Genomic DNA, 20,198 nt, shown 5'->3' with positions numbered 1-20,198 from the left:
ATATATATATATATATTTTTTTTCTTAATAGTATTTATGACGTCATTTGAACGGCGTTTTTCTTCCGTTTTTTTCCTTCCCGCGTGACTTCGACGTTCTTTTTTATTACACTTTTGTATTTTTTGTTTGTCTTTTCTCCCTCCTTGTTTTTTTTTTCGATCATTGTTGCTCTTCGTTTCGCAATTTTCGTTTCGTTTCTTAGTTAATAGATTTCTTTTCTTTTTTTTTTCTTTTCTTTCTTTTAGTCGTTCAGCTATTCTTCGTCGGTTCTTGTTTTTCGTTTTGTTTTATTTTATTTCGAATACTCAGACTACGAAGTGGTAGGTTTCGATTTCTCTTTCGGACGAAAGGCATAGATTTTCTTCGTCTCGTTGCCTCTCGACCCGCCATCAATTTTAAATTCTTCGCGCAAGGCGAGATCGAATTTTTTATTTTACTTTTCTTTAATTGATTTGCGCTATGCTTTTAAAGATTCGTATAATTATTCTTATTATCGCTATCCTTAATCTTATCCTTATTATTATTATTATTATTACCCTTATTATTACTACTATTACTATAGTCATTACTAATATTTTTTAACAACAAGATTCCCTTGGTAAAGGTAGATTAATTTAAGAGTAATTAATGGTTAAGACTTTGCATTTTTTTTTTCTTTTTTGTTTTATTTTATTTCTTTATTCTAAGTTGAAAAAGACAAGATGTAGATCTCAAGACAATACACTGAAGAGAAATAATAACCGATCGATGATCGCGGTGTATCGTGCGAGTGCCAAAACGGTCACAATTTCTACACGACCATTTCCCCTCGTTCCACATTCGTTAAACGACGGTTTCTTCTTTTCCTTGCCCCCGGTTGGCTTCGATCGAGAGGAAACGAGAAGCTTCCCTTCGCAGGCAAGCTGGAAACGGACGAAACCGAACGCGAGAGTTCGATCCTCGGAATTCTCTGACGATTCTTTGGCCCGTCGCGCGTAGTGAAATTGTTTAGTGCCAAACGAGAATAAAAGTAAGACGAAAATCGAATACAAAAAAAGCAGAAAAGAGAGAAAACTTTACAAAAAAAAAAAAAAAAAAAAAAACAAAACGGAAGAAAGTTGAAAAAGAAAAGAACGAACACAGACTGCGTGATTTAACGAACGGAACGAAGAGGGAGGGAAAGCGCTCTGATCGCGATCGTACATATATATATATATATACATATATTTTTTTTTTATGTTTTATTCCTCGTTGATATTTATTTAATAATGGTTCGTTCATTAAGTTCCGTTTATATATGCATATATACATATAACAAGAAAAAAACAAGAAAATACACGGGGTATCAGTGGTTTTAGAGTTAAGGGTATGAGGAAATGGGAAGAGAAAGGAGCAAAAAAGGGAAGAGAGGGAAAAAAGAAATTATATATATATATATATATATATCATATATCTATATATATACACACACACAACATAAAAATGAAAAAAATGAGATAAGAAAGAATATTAAACGATTATAAAAAATCCTTGCTTAGTCAGTTAAAGTACAAATGTTTAAATGTATTCTATGATTAGTTGATAAGTGGGAAAACCGACAGAGGAGAGGATGAGTGCGTGCGCGTGTGAGAGAGGGGCGAGAGAAAATGAGAGGGAGAGCGAAACGCGTAGCTGCGTATAAAAAAAAAAAAAAACTTGGTTTCATTCCTTGATAAGCGTCTGATATAGCTTTATTTATATTCGCATTAGTTACTTGACGTTTAATAATACTTAAAACGGAAAAGTTAAAAAGAAAAAAAAATAGGACGGGACAGGCTGAGAGGGAGAGAGATAAGGGGAGAGGGAGAGTGGAGAGCGAAGTAAAGGGAATACGACTTCTTTGATTTTCTTTTTTTTTTTTTTCTTTTTTTTTCTTTCCTTGTTTTCCTCCTCTCACGACTATATACGATATAATTACACGTGTATGTTAAAGCAGCGTTCACTTTGATATTAAACTAACGATACACGAGACACACGTTCCTTCTTTTTTCGTTTCTCGGAGATGTTTTCTTTGACATATCAAATCGACCAGAAAATGGACACAGACACGAAAAAAAGAAAAAAGAAAAAAAAAAATGCCACACACCAATACGAAACCGTTGCATTCCATCGGCGTCCACGGTGCACGCCCTTCGATGTTTCCCGTGATCTCTCTGTGTGTATTTTCACGTTTTTCCAACGAGAAACTCGGCCCTCCCGCGTTGGAACGGCGGAGGGCACCTTCCTGTCTAAAGGCGACACTCGATTCTAGGACTGAAAGACAGTTTATTAAAGGAAGAAAGATACGTCCTCGGCGAGAAGATAGGAACAAAGTTTCTTCTATTAACGGGGATAATCCTGTACACTCGTTAGCAGCGAAAGTTCTACTTGAATAGGTCTTGGTAATTGGACTTAGCGTTTGGCTCGGCGTTCCTCTTGGGCAGCTGGATCTCTTCAATTTGCCACCTCGATGCCTCTTCGAGCCGCCAGTCACAAAGATCTTGAAGGGACGCGAAGCACACGAAAGACAGAGATACGAGGAGGTCGTGGAAGAAACGAGGTTGGTTCAATGCGCAATGATGCGCACGATAAAATATTATATTTATAATTTATAACTTATTTCGTATCTGTAAGCTACGTTCGAGGAGGTCGTGCGTAACGTTTCATTGCAATTGAAGGTGAACCGATTTTATTCCATTCGAATGGATTCCCCAGGTTGCCGTCACAGCCATTGGATAGGAGATATTTCGTTTAGCGTAAGGGTTTGTTCTTCTCTTATGTGTCCTGCACCGAGCTCTCGAGATTCGTTGTGTTTCTTCAAGTTCGTTCAACGATCAACCATGTCTTGTACCTGGGAAATGGCATCTCCGAAAACATTCTAGTCATAAAAGATTCAAAAGGATACGAACGGAAAATATGATCCAGTCTACTCGAGCTTTCGACACGAACCGTGAAAGGATTGCCAGGCGTCGATTGTCGTAGTCTTCCTTGGCGAAGGAACGAAGGGAATCGCGGGAGTTAGTTCCCCCCCGATAGGCCACTTTTTGCTCGTCGCGGAGAGTTTTTGACTAAAATCCCCCTGGATTTGAACCGTTTACTAAGCTTTTACGGACAATATCACAATAACAATATCTTCTTGCCGTTTAGGCAGAAGAAACGAATCAAAACTTGTGAGTCCTGAAGACGTTAGGCGAAACCGTAGTGTCGTGGACAGGGTGATCAAACGTTTGCTGACCTATATTATTGTACAGATTGAGAAAGCGAGGGAACATAAAAGTGAAAACGAACGCCGAGCCATATGTTAAGTGGAACTCCTCCTGTATACTGGAATTAAATAAGGAAACGATCGTCTTTGACGATGATGGTGGTTAAAGTAACACGATATCTGTTGGATATTGAGCGTATATTTTAAAAGGGAACGGAAAAACAAAGAAAATGAAGGGGAATAAATAGTGTGAGAAAGTAAGAGATGATAAACGAAACGGAACAGTTTCTGACAAGCGATGAGAGGAAGAGAAATTTTCGCAGGCGGTTCGCAAAGCGTGAACCATGTTTTCCTGAAACCTCCATTGGTATTTTTTATTAGACGGGACTATGCGTGAAAATGAGATGGATTTTAAGAAAGAAAGCGAGAGAGAAAGAGAGAGAGAGAGAAAGGATGTTCCGAAATGTTGTTTAAATACTTCAAAACTGTAAACTGTATAAAAGAATAGTACAAGACAAGAGAGAAATGGTAAAAATGCAATATGGAGAAAGCGTGTATTTCAAATATATTTTTTATATATGCTAATGGGATGCTAAGGAGCATGGTCGCGTTGTAAACATAAAACAAAACTAAAGATATTGCATTATTTCGTGTGAGTTATTGTGTACGGTTACATGTAAGGAAATGCACAGGCATATATCGACCGTGTAATCGATTGTTCCCCCTTGCCCCGCCCCGCCCCACCCCCTGAAACTTTAGATTAAATATATATATACATATGACTGCGAACTTGATTTTCAAAAGTAATTCGATATATGTATATATATATATATGTTTACATATACGTACATATATTGTGTACATATGTACATGTGTTTCCGTTTCTCAAGATTGAGTTCTTAAAAACGGAAGAAAGGATACAGGAACTATAATTTTGACGAATCTAATTTTAATGTCCCCGCTCCGAATTTCCCCAAAGTTTATTAAACCTAGTCTTATGTAATATACATACATACATATCTTTCTATATATATATATATACATATGTGGAACACGTGAGTGTTAAGACATATATGTATGTGTGTATATTACGCGCAGTATGCGTACGTACGTATGTATATGTGTATATAAAATGCAAGGTCTCTCCTTTCATTTAACGCGGATTTTCGCTTACTATTATTATAATTATTATTAATTAGTATAATTATTATGATTATTATTATTATTATTATTATTATTATTACTATTATTATTATTATTATTACTATTATTATTATTATTATTTTACTATTATTGCTGCTATTAATATTAATATTATTATTAACATATTTTTTTTCTCTTCCTTTTTTTCCTTTTTTCTTCTCTACGTCGGTACCTACTAAATTTTTAGTTTCATTTTTATATGGAATATTCAAATTTATGGTATTATACGTATACACATCTATATACACTTTTACAAACAACAATAAAATGAAAAAAATATAAAACGAAAATAAAATATTTTAATCTACATACTATTATTAATATTACGTATTTAAAGATATATGTGGAGAACATTTGCTACTTATATATTTGTCAAATGTATTGCGCGCGCGTTTTGCTTGGAAAGGTATTCTCGCGGGACGAGCGAAAAATGGGAGGAGAAAGGGGCTGATCGTATGTTGCCACAGCTCTAGATTTTTCAGAACCTTTTTGTGAAACTGTTACGCATAGTTATTATACTAAAACGTTTTTTTGCGTTTCGTAATCGCTCATAGAGTTATATTTTTTTTTTTTTCTTCTTTGAACGAAGGAAAGGAAACGATTGTCCCCGTCATTTACCTTTGTCAATTCACCCAATATCTTCGCACCCCACGCGGGACACGTTTCCAAGCAAATGAGAAAGAGAGTGTGTATGTGCGTGTGAGAGGGAGAGAGAGAGAGATAAAAGAATTAACTCAAACTAATGCAGTTCTTTGAAACATGTAGGGAAACATACGTTCTTGTCTGCGTATAGGCTGCAAAATGCAATAATAAATATATTGTGATGCTCACGAAAGCACATAACATAATTTACCAAAATTGTAATGTTTAAAATATTTCATGTGATTTTGGAAACTGTTATATTTTTTATTTCCTGCCAATTGTTTAATTTGTAATGTTGTTCTTTGTTCTTTTTTCAATAAAGTAAGCAAACCAAAACCCTATCATAGTATTCTCTCCATTGGTAATCGATGCCAATCGATTAAAGATACATTTCAGATTCCTGTGGATCATTGAAGACTCGATCAGCAATAAAATTAAGGTACGAAAATAAAAGAACATATTTTAAGTATTATGGTGTCACAACTTTTACTTTGTTACTTATCTTTTCGTACAATTTTATATACAGTAATTAGCTTTCACCATTTAATCAGAATCAGAGTCTCGACGACCGTATTGCTGTTTTGGTAATTCCTCTTGCAGTTCCAGGACGTGTTCGATTGGCTTTGGCTTTCCATCGTCTCCGATCCTGCAAGGCTGTACTATTCCTTTCCTGTAGTGAAACAATTTGATATAAAAATCGCACGAAATATAAATCAAATGAAGACGCAAAGAAATACTGACCTCGTTAGCTTGTCAACAAGACCAACTAATTGCAAAGCCTCGTACTCCTTTTGTTCTTCGGTCATTCCTTCTAAGGGATTGGGTTTTGGATGCTCGAAGCAGCCAGTTACTGGATTAATTCTTGAATAGAACAAACAATTTTTTTCAATCTTAACATATCAAAGCAACTAGAATGTTAATTAAATAGAAGCACTTACTGTTCTTTGTGTTTCAGGTACTCTTCGGTTTCGCTGTCTTCTGATTCAGAAGAATAAGCTGGTTTCCTTCTATTTGGTCCCAATAATCCTTTGTTCGCAAACATCCCCGCAGCGTTCCCGTATCCTGTATACTTCACCATGCGAGTAACTAAATGTAGCATTAATATTATCATTTAAAAATTAACATTTTTCAAATTCTTTTATACCAGTATTGAATACACAAATCTTACCATTCTCTTTGCATAGTATAAATAAGAACTCTGCTACGAGATCTCGTATCTTTATTACAGGGGATGTTAATAATTTACACAACTTGGCCCTCAAGGTATTCCCTTCTTCGGGACGATGCATTACATCCTTCAACGGAGGTAAAATCTAATAAAATAAGAAGGAAAATAGTTTACACAAGGTAGTTCGGTAATGTGAAACATCTGAACGAAACTGTTTACCCGTAGTCTTGTGTATTTTCGTATCAATCTCTCAGCCTTAACCATTCTGATAAAGGCAGTAACGATTGGACTGAGATTCCCTATTAAGTCTGTCTTACAATTTAATCTTTTGTCTAAGAATTTTAATAGAACTGACACTGCGCTTATGTCCACACCTTGGAATATTTGCTTATGTTTCTCTTTGGTTGGAGGTATAATTGGTGAATAACAATTGTACGGTATCACTATTAGTAGATCTGCAATATCACTGAAACGGAAAACAATATTACTGTGGTACAATAAGTAGATTGTAAATGTTTAGACGAGAGAACTTATACCTCCGAAGATCATCCTCTTTTTCGCATTTCGACAGTAACAATTTATACAAAATTCTAACTAAATTCTTATTTTTTTCTTCTTCCTCTGTTGCGTCGTCCGAATTTATGTACAAATTAAATAATGCTTTTAAAATTTCGCATGCTAACGTCGCATTATCATCCTTGATAACGAGTAATTCATCGCGATCGCATTGAACGCTTATGTTCTCTAACATTTTTATTAAACATTCGTCTCCATTCAATTGCATTTGAATGACTTGTCTCGTGGAAATATTGAAGGCAGTAATTAGGAATATAATTCTCGTATCAAATAGCATTACTTCACGTGGAATGGCATTATTATACTTTCTCATACGTTTGATCAAACAGGATAGACACGATGTTGTTGGTAATACTTGCTGTATCTTTGTACTATTAAAAATCAAATTGCATAACAGTTTCAAAGCCTCAATAGTAACTGTAAAACAAGTTGAATTAAAATCAAAGAAACTTCGTGTCTGTCACAATATAGTAATCTTACCATTGTTATAGGTACTTTGGTCTGCGTTTGTCTCCTTTAGAGCCGCATTATCTAATATAATATTTATTCTTTCATCTGTGATTAATTCATTTAAGTTTGTTTTGTCTCTGCTACGTTAGTGGAGAAAAATAACAGAATTACTTAGTGATAGTGAGAAATGTTAAGGCTACGTTTAAAGGAATAACGCAAAGTGGTGGCAGAAAAGTTTTAAATGCTCTGCTAGAAATAAAAATTCTATGAAAGTAAAGCAAAGTATAAAACCACATAATACACCTAATACAAGTACACAGAATGACATTAGGGTATGGTATATTACCTGAGTATACGCAAAGTGGACAAACAATTGTAATGAACAGGTGACTGTGAATTATCCGACAGACAACCAAATAATTTATCCCATAGCTTTGCCCGCAATTGGTCATCGTTCAATTCTTCGAATGTAGATTTAGTCCCGTACTGAAACAATTATTGCAATTTATATAATTGATAATATTTTGTAAAATGATCTTTCAAAGCTTCAAAACTTACACTTTCCTGAAACGTGACAAGGTCTTGCAAAATTTTATCATCCGTGTCTGAGATAATATTATGCACTAACGTCTCCATGTTGGCATCACTATGATGTACTTGGTAAAATTCGAAATTAATTTTAATTCATAACATTGATGACTTTTAAACGTCTGCGTAACGTTTTACACGCGAGTACAGGTCGCTTTAATGGACTAATCGAATTGCGCGCCATCTGCACGGGACCGGGCGCCATTACAAATGTTTGAAACTCCTGCGAATCAGTCCGAATTTTTTCGCAAGAAGAGACATCCTTTTCGTTCTGCGAAGTGTAAGTTGAAATGAAAATGTACACGAAGGTAATTTCTATTTAATATCTTCTCATACTTAAGTATTTACTTGTACAACGGTAAGTTTCACCAAGAAATGATTTCTATCATCGAATCGATAACTATATAAATTAACATTGCTTGTATATTTTGCAGGTAGTAACGGTCACACCTTCATTCCATTCGAATTTCATTACAACGACGAAGAACTTTGAACACCAACCAAATACTCGAATTTAACAGCGTTCATCTTGAGTTACTTGAGATTTGAACAAGAACTGAGCTAACTCTTGAACAGGTACAAGTTGAGAATAGATAATGGATTTATTAGAAGAAGAAAAAGGTCTCGCATATAACCTATTGCAATACTATTCTTATTATTATCGTAAGTACTCTGTATTTTCCATGCTAACGAAATCATAACTTGCAAAAGACTAATTATCGTAATGGCTAGTCTTACTAGACACTAAAATGAATCTTCTAAATTATAATGTATTTTGAAAGAAAAGAGATTGTCCTACCTTTCTCAGAGAATTAATGTTTGTATTCTTTTCAGGCGACAGACGGGTGCTTATTACTTGCGACGCTTCCGCTTCCCAATATTCTATCGAGGGATTGACCCTGTAACACATATAAGGGCCGTTTCTAGGGAAATTCTGGGGCCCGGTGAAAGGGCGTGGAACTCGCGGTCAAGGGGAAACAGGTTTCTATTCGCGGAGGCTTCCACTTACCGGCCGTCGACTCCGTGGTCGATGCTCCGGCGATCTGGTTCAACGACTTTCCCCTCCGCGGACAAAAACAAGCAACGGACATTTCTCTGTCCTTCTAACTGACGCACGCACGCGCGAGCGAACGCGGATTACATCACATTCCTGTAATTGCTCAACTACCGGGTTTTTTTTTGCTGGTAGAGATGCCACGATGCACAAAGGCGAGACGAGAAAAACGTTGGTTGGTATAGCAGGATATTCGTGCGCATTGGCGTAGAATTTTCAGATTGTAACTCGCACGAGGAATTCACCGTTGAAACTCCAAGCCCTTCTTTTCACAATATGCAATGACTTCCTTTACAGTTCGTAATGTAACGCAATCTGGAAATGCACAATACCATCGGGTATTTAAAGGCGAGAAGTTATCGTTCAAGCAAAACGTTCTTCCCCTATGTTCGTGTGCTATTCTTATCTTTTCACCCTCTATACTTTTGCACAGTTTTCTCGTCGCGTCACAAAAAACTCTCTATCGCTTAAATCTGAGGCTATTTTTGGCTCGCAGACGCTCGCACAGCTAACGGCGGAGAAGAATGAGACAAACAGGGAGAGGAAAAGTAGGGAAAAAGAAGCCAAAAATGAAAGAAATAATGCTTCGATCGCATCGGATGTGCACATTAGGCGTGGTCGTAGAAAAGAGCAGCGATACAACAGGTGCCTTACACAGGAAACACACTGGCATTGTCAGGCCCCAAGGACACACTGCTATAAAAACTCTTCTATCCCATTCTCGGTTGAGCATAAAAAAGGACGCGCGAGAATAGAGGAAAGATGACCTTGGTTGGTAGGGTTGTCCAATAAGCAGGAATAGTACGTACGTACATAGATGCGTAAATTATGCGCCACTTTCTAAACGAGTTAGGGACAGTATTCTTATCTTTTCTCCGCCTCGGGGAAGGTGCTCGTAAAGCCGGTTTGCTATTAATTCTAGCGAAACTTATTCAAAAACATGTTTGAACAGCAATGGAAATCCCGTTTCTATTATGCTTAAATGCGAACTGTAATTATATTGCATACTGCTCTTTAAATAGCTGTTTAACAACCAGATTAGATCTTTAGAAGAGTTATATTTATAATATTTGCCTCGGTTTTAGTAATAACAATGCCAATTACTATAAACACGAATAAAATATTGTTAAATAAATCATTAGAATTTAGAGTATAACATATTTTTATAACATACATTTGTGGAATATAATGCATTAGTTGGAAACTGACTTCTGAATATTATTTCAGCGGCTGGTTGGTGAAACTCGGGCCCTAGACTCTATTTTCCCGAAATCGTACGAAAGTCTAGAGGGAGAGATGAGTGTGCGTGTGTGTGCACGCGCGTTGCGTGCAGCAGGCCTCGGCGGTGGGATGCACATTTGGGAAATCATGCATATACGTGGCAACATCGCACTGCGGGCTCACATTCCACGTGATCAGGACCGGTTTGCGGGTGTCGACCCACTGACACTACACCATCACAGATAAACCTTGGCTCTGCATGTAGGATACACCTTGTGCTTCTTTTTATTGCAATACCGAAAATGTTGTAGCCGATTGATGGTCCAATAGAATCTTAACGGACAATCAGAATAATCATCTAGTAGCGTTTTCACGTTACGAAATGGTACGTATTTTCTTCGAAATAGTTTTCATATACGAGATGCACTGATTCGCCATCATTTAAATCTCATGTTTCTTCGAGGATATTATTATTAAGAATGATATTAAGAAAATACAATAGACCGCCATTTAAGAGGCTGAGAATTGTAAAAATGTACATACGTCGGTCATCACCACACTCTAGAAGTCGTACTATCGAATTAGTGTTTATATCCAATAACACAACTTAAGCTCATTTTTCATCTCGTTTCACTTGCACTATTATCATAATTTGATCAGAATTTTAATTAGATAAATATACAAAGAGAGTCTGATTCTTGCATTAACACTACGTATTAGGTGCACGTGAAAAGGCTTTGGCGTGCATTGCGAGGCCATTGACCGGAGGAGATCCCCAATCGATGATCGGCTACCTGCTGATACATTGTTGGCCGTACAATAGCGAAAGTATTGTCGGGCCGGTAGGAACCCTCTGGCGTCAAGTGCAATTATTCCGTGTAACCGAGTGCACTTTGTTCCTACCGTTCAAGATCTACTTTAGCCCTGGTGCCATAGCCATTCATTGTAGCTACCGGGTGCAACGCCCCATTCACCTGTACCGTCGACCTCCAAGCGTAATTCTATGTGATTTCTCTCTCTTTTCAAAATATCAGGACTGGAATTACGTCAGCAAAAAAATATATACATATGATAATACGCGGAATATTGTTTTTTACGCAATTTTAATTGCACAATGAGTTACATATGTGAGTTAACAATGGATATGAAAAAGTTCGTTTAAATTGAACAGTTTGTTAGTTAAATCTTTTTTATTACTTGCAAACTTAAAGGAACTGGTCCAAAACAATGATGAAATGTTAGATAAACATTATATGGATCGTTCGAATGCGTTTAACAGATTAAAATTTTCTTTCTTTTGCTCAGATGATGGAAGAAAAATTTCAGACGGTTTTCCATAGAAGTCAGAAGAACGAGAAGCGCATATAAAGAGAAACAGGTTCCTCTTGAGTAGAGGCGGGGGGATTGAAAAGCCGCTTGCATCCACCTTTCCAACTGAGACCAGCCTAGACCCATGTGAAACTCCCCTCTCTATAGAAAACCTACACCTACATGGTTCTCCTATATGTTTTACATAAAAAGGATACGCATGGCGGACCTAACGGTTTACCTATTCCGTTTGCAACTCTTTACACAACTTAACGTTTACAAGTAATAAAATTATACTTATTCGTTTCGATTCGTTTATTTCGTTTCATAGGAAAAAAATTGTTACGATATATAATTTTCTAGAGTGATCACGACAAAATACGCGAGAATAGGGAATCAAGACTTCCGTGCTATCTGTAGAGGCGATAAGCAAACAGTTGGTATCCCTCTATCATCGCTTTGCTCACGATAGATAATGTGCAACGTTGCTATAGTTATCACACTAATATATGCTTTCCTCGTGCTTGTTCACATTTTTTCCTCCATTAGAAAATCGTCTAACTTCTTTTTTAACGACCTCTTGGGAACGCGTGCAACAGTCCCTTGATGTTTTTCGTTGGTCCTGCGTTTTTTTCAGTGAAAATCCGGTCGTCCTGAAACAAGAGGCCAGCAGGCTGCTGCTAAATCTGGAACCCGGATTGGATGTTTCATTAAGTGGAACTGCGATACACTTAAAACCTTGCGTGTAAGCCTAAAACTATGACTAAGCGTGGTCACATATATCAATGACTTATTTCGTTATTATATTAAAGAGAATGTACCTTGAAACAAGAGTCATAGTCGTTAAAAAGATAACTTGCGACTTCAATTTTAAACAATTTAATTACATTTCACGTTTACAAATTTTTTCTATACATATTTTAGCTATCGTTTTAATTTTATAATTTGCAGGATATAAAAATTGTATTATATCATTCATTTCTTACACAGTTCAACAATTCTCTAAAATAATTTTTCAATTTCAGGTATCCTCGATGCTCAAAATGCAATGCATATTCTAAACTTATAAATTAGAATTCACCGAGCAGTCCTTAATGTGGAAGTGGGAGCAGTCTAGCCGAGGTTGTCGTATTCAGCCGGCGACAAATATGGAATTTTTTCGATGGCGCAACGGTATACAAGGATTCACCTTAGCAGCTTCGCATTCCCCCTTTCCACTCGTCTTTCTCTTCGCCCAAGGGCCTCGACCGATGGCGCACTCACACAGACATACACATATCTACCAATATACGGGCCATGCGTGCACGCAAGCACGCAGGGAAATGATTTTCTTATATCGTGTTGCCTATTTTATCGTCTCTTTTTCTTCTTTCGCTGTACGAACTATGGCCGAGATAAGGCTGGGAATTGAGAGCCGCATATTTTCGGCCGGTTTCTTAATACGCCACTTCGCAAGCCCTGGTAAACAGGAAACGGCGTCCACGTGCGTCCGTGTACAGGGAAGGAGACCTAAAGAGGAGGGAACTAGCAAGTTTTTTTAGCCATCCAACATTCAGGCTTTTAATTCACTCTTCTATTTGTACTTAGTGTCACATGAGTATTCATTGTAATTGTCATCCTGGCAATGAATATTTTTAATACTTTAGAGAAATTTTATGATAGCTTTCTTATATCTGGTTAAGAGGAAATGACACTTAAAATTTATTGCAAAGTAAAAAAAAATGAAAAGTTAAGCCTAGAGAATAAAAAGGTACACACGTGGTTAGTTGCGTTAAAGGAAAAAATTGTTTGATTTGCACGGCCATGTGGAGGTTGTCATGGGACATGGGAAAAGTTTTTGGAGGATTTTATAAGAGGACGCAAGCGCAATCAGCGGTCGCATCGAAGCCAGGGCGTGGTGGCAATTTTCGGGAACGCATACAGACATGCAGGTTTCTCGTTCATCGTACCGGGGGCCCGACGATGATTAGTGATGGCCTTAAGGCAACGCAAAGTTCAATTTTTAAACTTTTCTCGAAAAGTTTCATACTTTTCACAAATTTATATTTGACTTTCAAGAATCGCTCAATGCCTGTAATTTTTTAATCAATTCAGTAACTATTTCTGATGCTATACTAAAATACTTGTTATTTTCAGGTTCTTTAAAGCGAGAAAATTACTTTTGCACCAAATGAATTAAAATGGAAAACCAAGAGAGCAGAAAAGTTATGACGAAAAATTCTCAAGGAAATAAAGAAGTCAGTCTGTTGCTCGGAAACTTGTGAGAAAAAGGGAATCTAATGGCCATCGCTAGCGCTGATACGCGAGTAAAAGACGTGGGTGTACGCACACGACGCCGTATAGTCATCCATGCGCGCATACGTGTACAAGCATGCACCAGTTACACGTGTATGTGTCGTACCCCGCAGGATATTGGCCTAGACGCAGTGTGATTGGCCGATCGTGCAACCAGGGACGACGATGCCTGTGCAAGTCTCCTTGTGCGTGCTATTCAGTGGCGTAACTTTGGCGTACCCAAGCGTTATTTATCTTCCTCAACTACGTTTTACGAATCTCCTATGGATTACGTTTATTTTTACACAACATAACTTGACCTACCGGAGTGGTATGACTCTAGAGAATACATAAAGTTGAACTTGCAAACCATTACCAGTACAAACACTGCCATAGTTTGCAATTATAATTATAATACCGCAAGACATAACAATTCTCCACTTTGTTTCGATTATTTTCATATTCGAAATTGACTTGTAATATGTATCCGTACGAAAATGTTGGAGGAAATGCGCTCCACATAAAATTCATCGAATCGCCTTATCAGGAGACTATAGTTCGCATGCTGATAATCTGCTTGGTAAACGAGTGAGCTAATCATCCGGCCGTTTTGTTCCTTTGTTAGGCAAAGATATTTTCTTTATTGCGCACGCGCCTCCGGCACCGTCCATTTATTTTTAACATTCTTCATTCATTCTACGCGATACTTACACTGCAAGTTTAAAAGTCTGAATACCAAAACCGGAATATTTAGCATGATGGGCCACCGGTTACGCCACTGGCGCGCACACACACAGCTACGATAAAACGACGCACGAACACATGCGCACGACCACCCCTATGCGAAGAAAGCCATGACCAGTCTCGGTCCTAGCGTGTCTTCCACGCACGGCTCGTCAGTGGTCGCCGAGTAGGCCGTGGGAGAGGGTTTTCGCTCGCGTTTTGACTTCGTGTTGCTGCGGGTGTGCACTCGTATCGCGTGTCGGCCAGCTACTGACGCTCCTTGCCCTCCAAGATTCTAATCGTCGACGTATGACTACACGAAATCACGAAGGAAGGCGAGGGGTCCGCCATGAAAACGAACGTCAGTGAAGATAATTGAATGTCAAGGAGGAAAAACCTTGCGAATTCTGAGACGGGGATAACATTGAAACTACAGTAGAGAAGATAGACTGAGAGGGAAAAGTATAAGATACAGAAATAAAATATTCTTCTCGTGGAACTGTGCTGCTGTAAATGAGATCCTCTGGGGTCTCTTCTTTTTTTACCAAAAACTAGGCTTGGCAATTGGTGAGGATTAAAGGGATGTGAAAGGAGAGCTTTGTTTTGATCGGCGGTTTCATGCACGCACGCGCACCCGCACGCCATGCGCGATCACTAGGGGTAGGATTCTCGCGGCAATCGTTCTCGTATGCTGGTTTCGAGGGGATTGAGTGATGAATGCGAGTGCACACGTACGCTAACTTAATTGTACGTCTCCTCGCGTACTCCTCGGCGGCCATTTGAACAGTCTCGCTGCACCGCGCCTAGCGTTCCAAGAAAGGGAGACCATTTTGACGAGTAAGTCCTCGCAATACTGCGTCGTATATAGCTTTAAAATTGCGTCATCGTCTATGTTCCGAAAAATTCGACGATTATGTTCAACGGTGTTACAAAAGATGGAAATTCTGTTTGATCGATTTGCGCGATACAGAACATCGACTTTGATACTGGTAGAATTTTAACAATAATTTATGTCCAAACACCTTTACCGTTTTATCAGAATATTTGCTTGGTAGTTCGTTCTTAGATATTTGCGCTTAAAAGTCTCATTTACGTATTGAAAATGTATCGATGTTACTGTTCGAATTTCAACTTTCGCGTATACGTTGCACATACGACGCTTTCTACACATGCGCAGGACTATAAGCTGGCTTTTACGAGTTTTCTAGGAACGAGTTAAATTAGGGTGGTTTCACTGGACTGGGTGACTCATGCCACATGGATTACTATCGCTCATGAATTTCATTCTCGATTAACGCTTTAATGATTAGACGATCGTTCAGTGCCGAGAAATTCCACTTTTTGGAACATTCGAACGCTTAACTAGTTAAGTCCCGATTTTCCCAGCATCGTTTCATAAATCTGATAATCTCTTTTAGACCTCGATCAATTAATCGATCTGCCCGAAATGGCGAGCACGTCACAACAATACTGTCTGCGCTGGAACAATCATCGTTCAAATTTGTTGACGGTGTTCGACGAGCTATTGCAAAACGAGGCATTCACCGACGTGACCTTGGCAGTGGACGGAGGCGCCTCTGTCAAGTGCCACAAGATGGTCCTGGCGGCGTGTTCCTCGTACTTCCAGACCCTCTTCATGGACTTACCATGCAAACATCCTATTGTCGTATTGAAAGACGTAAAGTATTCGGATATTAAAGCCATTTTGGAGTATATGTATCGGGGTGAAGTAAACGTGGCTCAAGATCAATTAGGTGGATTACTGAAGGTCGCGGAAGTACTGAAGGTGAAGGGCCTGGTAGAAGAAAATGGTTCCCAAGGTCGTCGAGAGGAAGTGGATACATCTGTGTCACCTCCACCAGCCATTAGCACCAGTACAACCAGCAGTGCGGCTCACAGCAGCGGACACACGTCTCCCCCGCATTCTACAGGGACCACGTACAATGTTTACGGGAAATCGCCAGTCGATCGGAGTAGTAACCGTTTACCGTTACCGATGTGGTCACTGTCGGGGCTTGCCATGTCCCACACGTCCAGCTCGAGTCACCAGGTGCCGCCACATCAACACACTTCCATTCTAACCGGCTCCTATGACAACGGCTTCGAGACCTCCCCGTTGAAACGCAAGAAGCTGTCCAACATACTGATGAACAAGGACACGCCGATACTCAGAACGGTATTGGGTCAAGGTCACGCGGACAGCTCACAGGGAATCCCGTTGTTACACCCGGACAGCCACGAGGGTCACTTCAGGAATAACAGTAACGGTTTGTCGAACGAGAATGACAGACGCAGCAGCACAGACGTGGTACAGGGGGAGCCTGCGCATAGCCCTTACGCGGATGTATCCATGATGGATGAGTATGATAAACAACCTTCGCCACAGTCGTATTCCGCGGACGTGAAGCCGGGTAAGCGTAGCCAAGGTAGTAGCATAGGAGATTTCAGTTGCCATCGTAGCGGTAAACGTAACAAACTGCTTATCCCCGCAGAAATAGTCAATTACGTGCCGTCGCAGAAGCCAGAGTGGAAACGGTACAAACAGTACACGAGGAACGACATAATGTCCGCGATCGACGCGGTGCGCTCCGGGATGAGCGCGTTGCAGGCGGCACGTAAGTACGGCGTACCATCGCGAACGCTTTACGACAAAGTGAAGAAGCTGGGCATCACGACGTCGCGGCCATTCAAACGCGGGTCGAACGGCGGCGGCGCTTGCTTCCCGTACGGGATAGGCGGCAACTCGAACGGCAACATCTACGGCGGTGCCCTCTCAGAAAATGAGAACGAGAACACCAGCGTGATCGAGGGCCGCGAGACTGTATTCGACGCGTACAAGTCCAGGGACGACACTGTGGACCGAGTGATCTTGGACAGCGCTCGTTGTACAGCTAGCCCTGTAGTGTATTCAGTGAAACAGCAAAGTAACGAGGATCAGGTCGAAGATCTTTCTGTAAGTCGTAAGTCTGATGTTTGTGTGATAGTCCCGCCAACGTCGGCGATAAAAAACGAGGAGAACGTTGGTTCCGATTCATGCAGTCACAATTAACCAAGGCTCTTACAATTCTTCTCCTCGTTATCGCTAGGGGGTCCCCCCCCTAGCAGCAACAAGACGTACTATTCCTCGGTTACAATGACAAGAATGTCAAGTTTCTAGGTAATTTAAGGGCATCCATTTAGGAGAAATTAGACGTGGATATCCGTGATGTCCCATGAAACAACTACGGATAGTTCGTTTTCGTAACGCATCGGAGTTTCAAAGATTGCGACGCTTTGAGACGGGGCATTGCTCTTTGTTTCACGGGACACCATTCCTTTAGGGACAGTCCCACGTTTGTCCCACTCAGAGGGAACGCCAAGGTAATGTTTAAATGGAGGAAAGACACAGCTAAGCGGAAGCCAGTTAAGTAAGTCAGCGTCAAACAAAAAATAACTCAGGGATCAGCAGTGGGGTGTTGCTGTAACAGTAGGCCATAAACCAGATTAATCTAATATATATATACATATATATATTTGCTAGAAATCCGGTATAAAAACCACCGAGATATATGGGATTCTTAGAGTTCTTTTCTCAAGCTACCGTACACAAGACTGATTCATACGTTACGGATCCAAGAGACTGAAATATAATCGATGATTGGGTTCTAAAGTTGTTAAAGCCTAATGCTGACGATCATGGAATATAGTGCCTTTTTTGGAAGCTTGTAGCTTGTAAATGTAAAATGCTATAATAAGGGGACTCTACGGCATAAAGAAAGTATCGTTAACCCTTGTTAAAAGTTGTTAATGGTAACGAGAACCACGCATAGCCGGGTGCAGGTGTTTTCACTCGAATGATTAATTAAATTAATTGTATATGTAATTTTCGTTTCGATATCTTTTTTGTTCGGTTATAGACGCTCGATGGGATACGTTTCAAACGGTTTATTAAACAGAGAAGCTGGAGACCCGCTACGTGCGAGGGTGCTCCGAGGTTTTGAGAACCTAATTTCGAATCGCATTAAGCTTTAAACACTTTCGGACCAGTGAATATGCATGTTTCTTTTTAATTAATTATAATCATTGTGATTCGATGTTTTCATTCGTATTTTTTTTTTTTTTTTTCTCATTTTGCAATCTACGTGGTAGTACTACTTTAGAGTTTTAATGGATTTATATACACGATAATGTTACGTGAAAAAAAGAGGAAAGGAGGGTAGGCGGGCGAACGGAGAAAGTGTACATTATTTTAATCGATTTTGTTTTTAATCTATCTTTTTTTAAGAAAGATATTTCTATCCTTAGCATTAAATGCTGCCAATAGGGCATGTATATGTAATCTGAAATTGCAGAGGAAAAGGGGGATAGGGGGGGAAAAAAAGGCAGAGATTCGAAGGTTTTAAGGGAGTTGTACACTTCGAATAATTTCGTGTTATGATATCGCTGTTAATTTGTTGCTAATTATAAGATTACATTTATCGTTATACTGATCAATGGCCCTGGGATACAGCTGCAATATTGCTCAAATGTTAACGCATAATTACACACAATAGAACGAACTACCTCATTGTACAACGAACAAGATCGTTCATTATTAACGTTAAGACTGATAAGAGCCGAATCTGCGTTACCAGATCGATAAAACCATGCGTGTTTTATTTTACAAACGCTGATATATGTATACACGAAAAAGAAGAGTATATATATTATATTATATAAGCTATAAAAAGTATATTATATATTATGAACACAGATATAAATTTTAATTATCGTGTAGCTATAAGAATACGAGATATACAGTTTTCTCAGATATATGTTGAGACCGCCGTCCAACGGCCGAGCGTAACGATTTATAGGATCATTTGATGATATATAGGATGATCTAGATTCACGTATATATCATAGATCTCAGACGTTGTGCGACAGTAAGGATCCATCCGACGCGGAGGCAGTATAACGTGTTCATAGTAAATTGTTTGAAACCGAAGAAAGAGCTGCTACTTCCATGTAATCTCTGTTAGAATAGTATCTGCCGCATAGTCACTTTATAAGATCTCAACTTTTTCCAGAAAGTACAAACACGAGATAAGGGGTTCCATTTGTACCAACACTTTGCACAGTGAAATCCTGTCCGCGACTAAGCATAGAAAACTAGAGCACTTCTTTCCACGGAGACTGTCCATTGTTTCTAATTCGACTACGGTTCCAGACGAGTTCCATTGTACCATTAACTCATACAACGGGATCCGTTGTCAAGGAAAATCTGAAGATGTGATTCCACAAAGCAAAATGAGAAGAATTCAGGAACGAGACAGGATTGCGTTTGGAGTTTCATTTGCGAGAGAAAGATAATTTTAGAAATTTACGACCATTCCTTTCGAGAATGAAGCCTGACGCTAAATTTGGTCGTTATTGTATTCGTCTTACCTTTGTATTTTGGAATTGCATCCACGATATTTCTTCCAAGTGTGTCCGAACACTCTGTAAAACAGGATACTTATCGATAAGTACAAACCAAAGCTGCCTTAACACTCTATTACCTCGTATATGTATCTTGATGTCGAACTGAGTCTTGTTTTACACTGTTTAATAGTTTTTTTCTTCAATAGTTACCGCGAGGACCACGAGTGAAGGGTGTAGAAGGATTTCAAGTGATTAGATTCACGAAACATAAGATTCAGGGGGAAAATAGGAACCTTTTGTTAGTTATAATAGAATTTGTAAACGCAGTACCTGTACACTGATCGCGATGCGATTATGAAATAGAAGAATGATATTTATATACGACTGATTTTTCCAACGTGATTACG

General features: G+C 39.0%; 3 protein-coding genes and 1 long non-coding RNA gene across 8 annotated transcripts; 3 read left to right on the top strand and 1 right to left on the bottom strand.

The window, feature by feature from the left end:
- Positions 1-5,538: 5,538 nt before the first annotated feature.
- Positions 5,539-7,998, bottom strand: Ric8a (ric8 guanine nucleotide exchange factor A). The gene is made up of 9 exons (XM_076900595.1): positions 7,800-7,998; positions 7,588-7,727; positions 7,272-7,381; positions 6,752-7,208; positions 6,435-6,681; positions 6,216-6,360; positions 5,986-6,133; positions 5,789-5,908; positions 5,539-5,717 (listed from the first exon to the last, which is right to left on the bottom strand). Exons 1-9 carry the CDS (start codon positions 7,875-7,877, stop codon positions 5,591-5,593), a joined length of 1,572 nt encoding a protein of 523 aa, XP_076756710.1. The 5' UTR covers positions 7,878-7,998; the 3' UTR covers positions 5,539-5,590.
- Positions 7,999-8,950: 952 nt separating this feature from the next.
- LOC143426880 (uncharacterized) lies at positions 8,951-11,841 on the top strand. Of its 4 annotated transcripts, none has more exons than XR_013102202.1 (4): positions 8,951-9,058; positions 9,380-9,688; positions 10,111-10,489; positions 10,825-10,886. XR_013102202.1 is itself a non-coding variant. In XM_076900596.1 (4 exons), the coding sequence occupies exons 3-4, from the start codon at positions 10,887-10,889 to the stop codon at positions 11,470-11,472; spliced, it is 276 nt and encodes a 91-aa protein (XP_076756711.1). In that variant the 5' UTR covers positions 9,567-9,684; positions 10,111-10,489; positions 10,825-10,886; the 3' UTR covers positions 11,473-11,841. The 4 variants fall into 4 exon arrangements, 1 of the variants encoding a protein (XP_076756711.1); XM_076900596.1 differs by lacking the exon at positions 8,951-9,058 and adding an exon at positions 11,410-11,841 and having other exon boundaries at positions 9,567-9,684; positions 10,825-11,099; XR_013102201.1 differs by lacking the exon at positions 8,951-9,058 and having other exon boundaries at positions 9,263-9,684.
- Positions 11,633-14,057, top strand: LOC143427237 (uncharacterized). Its single transcript, XR_013102281.1, has 5 exons — positions 11,633-11,647; positions 11,805-11,848; positions 12,050-12,157; positions 12,438-12,585; positions 13,549-14,057. It is a non-coding gene; the product is annotated as an uncharacterized LOC143427237 (long non-coding RNA).
- An 896-nt stretch (positions 14,058-14,953) lies between these two features.
- On the top strand, positions 14,954-18,315 carry LOC143426918 (uncharacterized). 2 transcript variants are annotated; one of them, XM_076900649.1, is made up of 4 exons: positions 14,954-15,246; positions 15,828-16,820; positions 16,902-17,362; positions 17,567-18,315. In XM_076900649.1, the coding sequence occupies exons 2-4, from the start codon at positions 15,857-15,859 to the stop codon at positions 17,573-17,575; spliced, it is 1,434 nt and encodes a 477-aa protein (XP_076756764.1). In that variant the 5' UTR covers positions 14,954-15,246; positions 15,828-15,856; the 3' UTR covers positions 17,576-18,315. The 2 variants fall into 2 exon arrangements, with proteins under 2 accessions (XP_076756764.1, XP_076756763.1); XM_076900648.1 differs by having other exon boundaries at positions 16,902-18,315.
- The last annotated feature ends 1,883 nt before the right edge of the window (positions 18,316-20,198 follow it).

Source organism: Xylocopa sonorina, chromosome 9 (genome assembly GCF_050948175.1).
Source record: "Xylocopa sonorina isolate GNS202 chromosome 9, iyXylSono1_principal, whole genome shotgun sequence".
NCBI lineage: Eukaryota > Metazoa > Arthropoda > Insecta > Hymenoptera > Apidae > Xylocopa > Xylocopa sonorina.
Note: the sequence above shows the minus strand (reverse complement) of the source record. Positions and strands in the feature narration are given on the sequence as shown.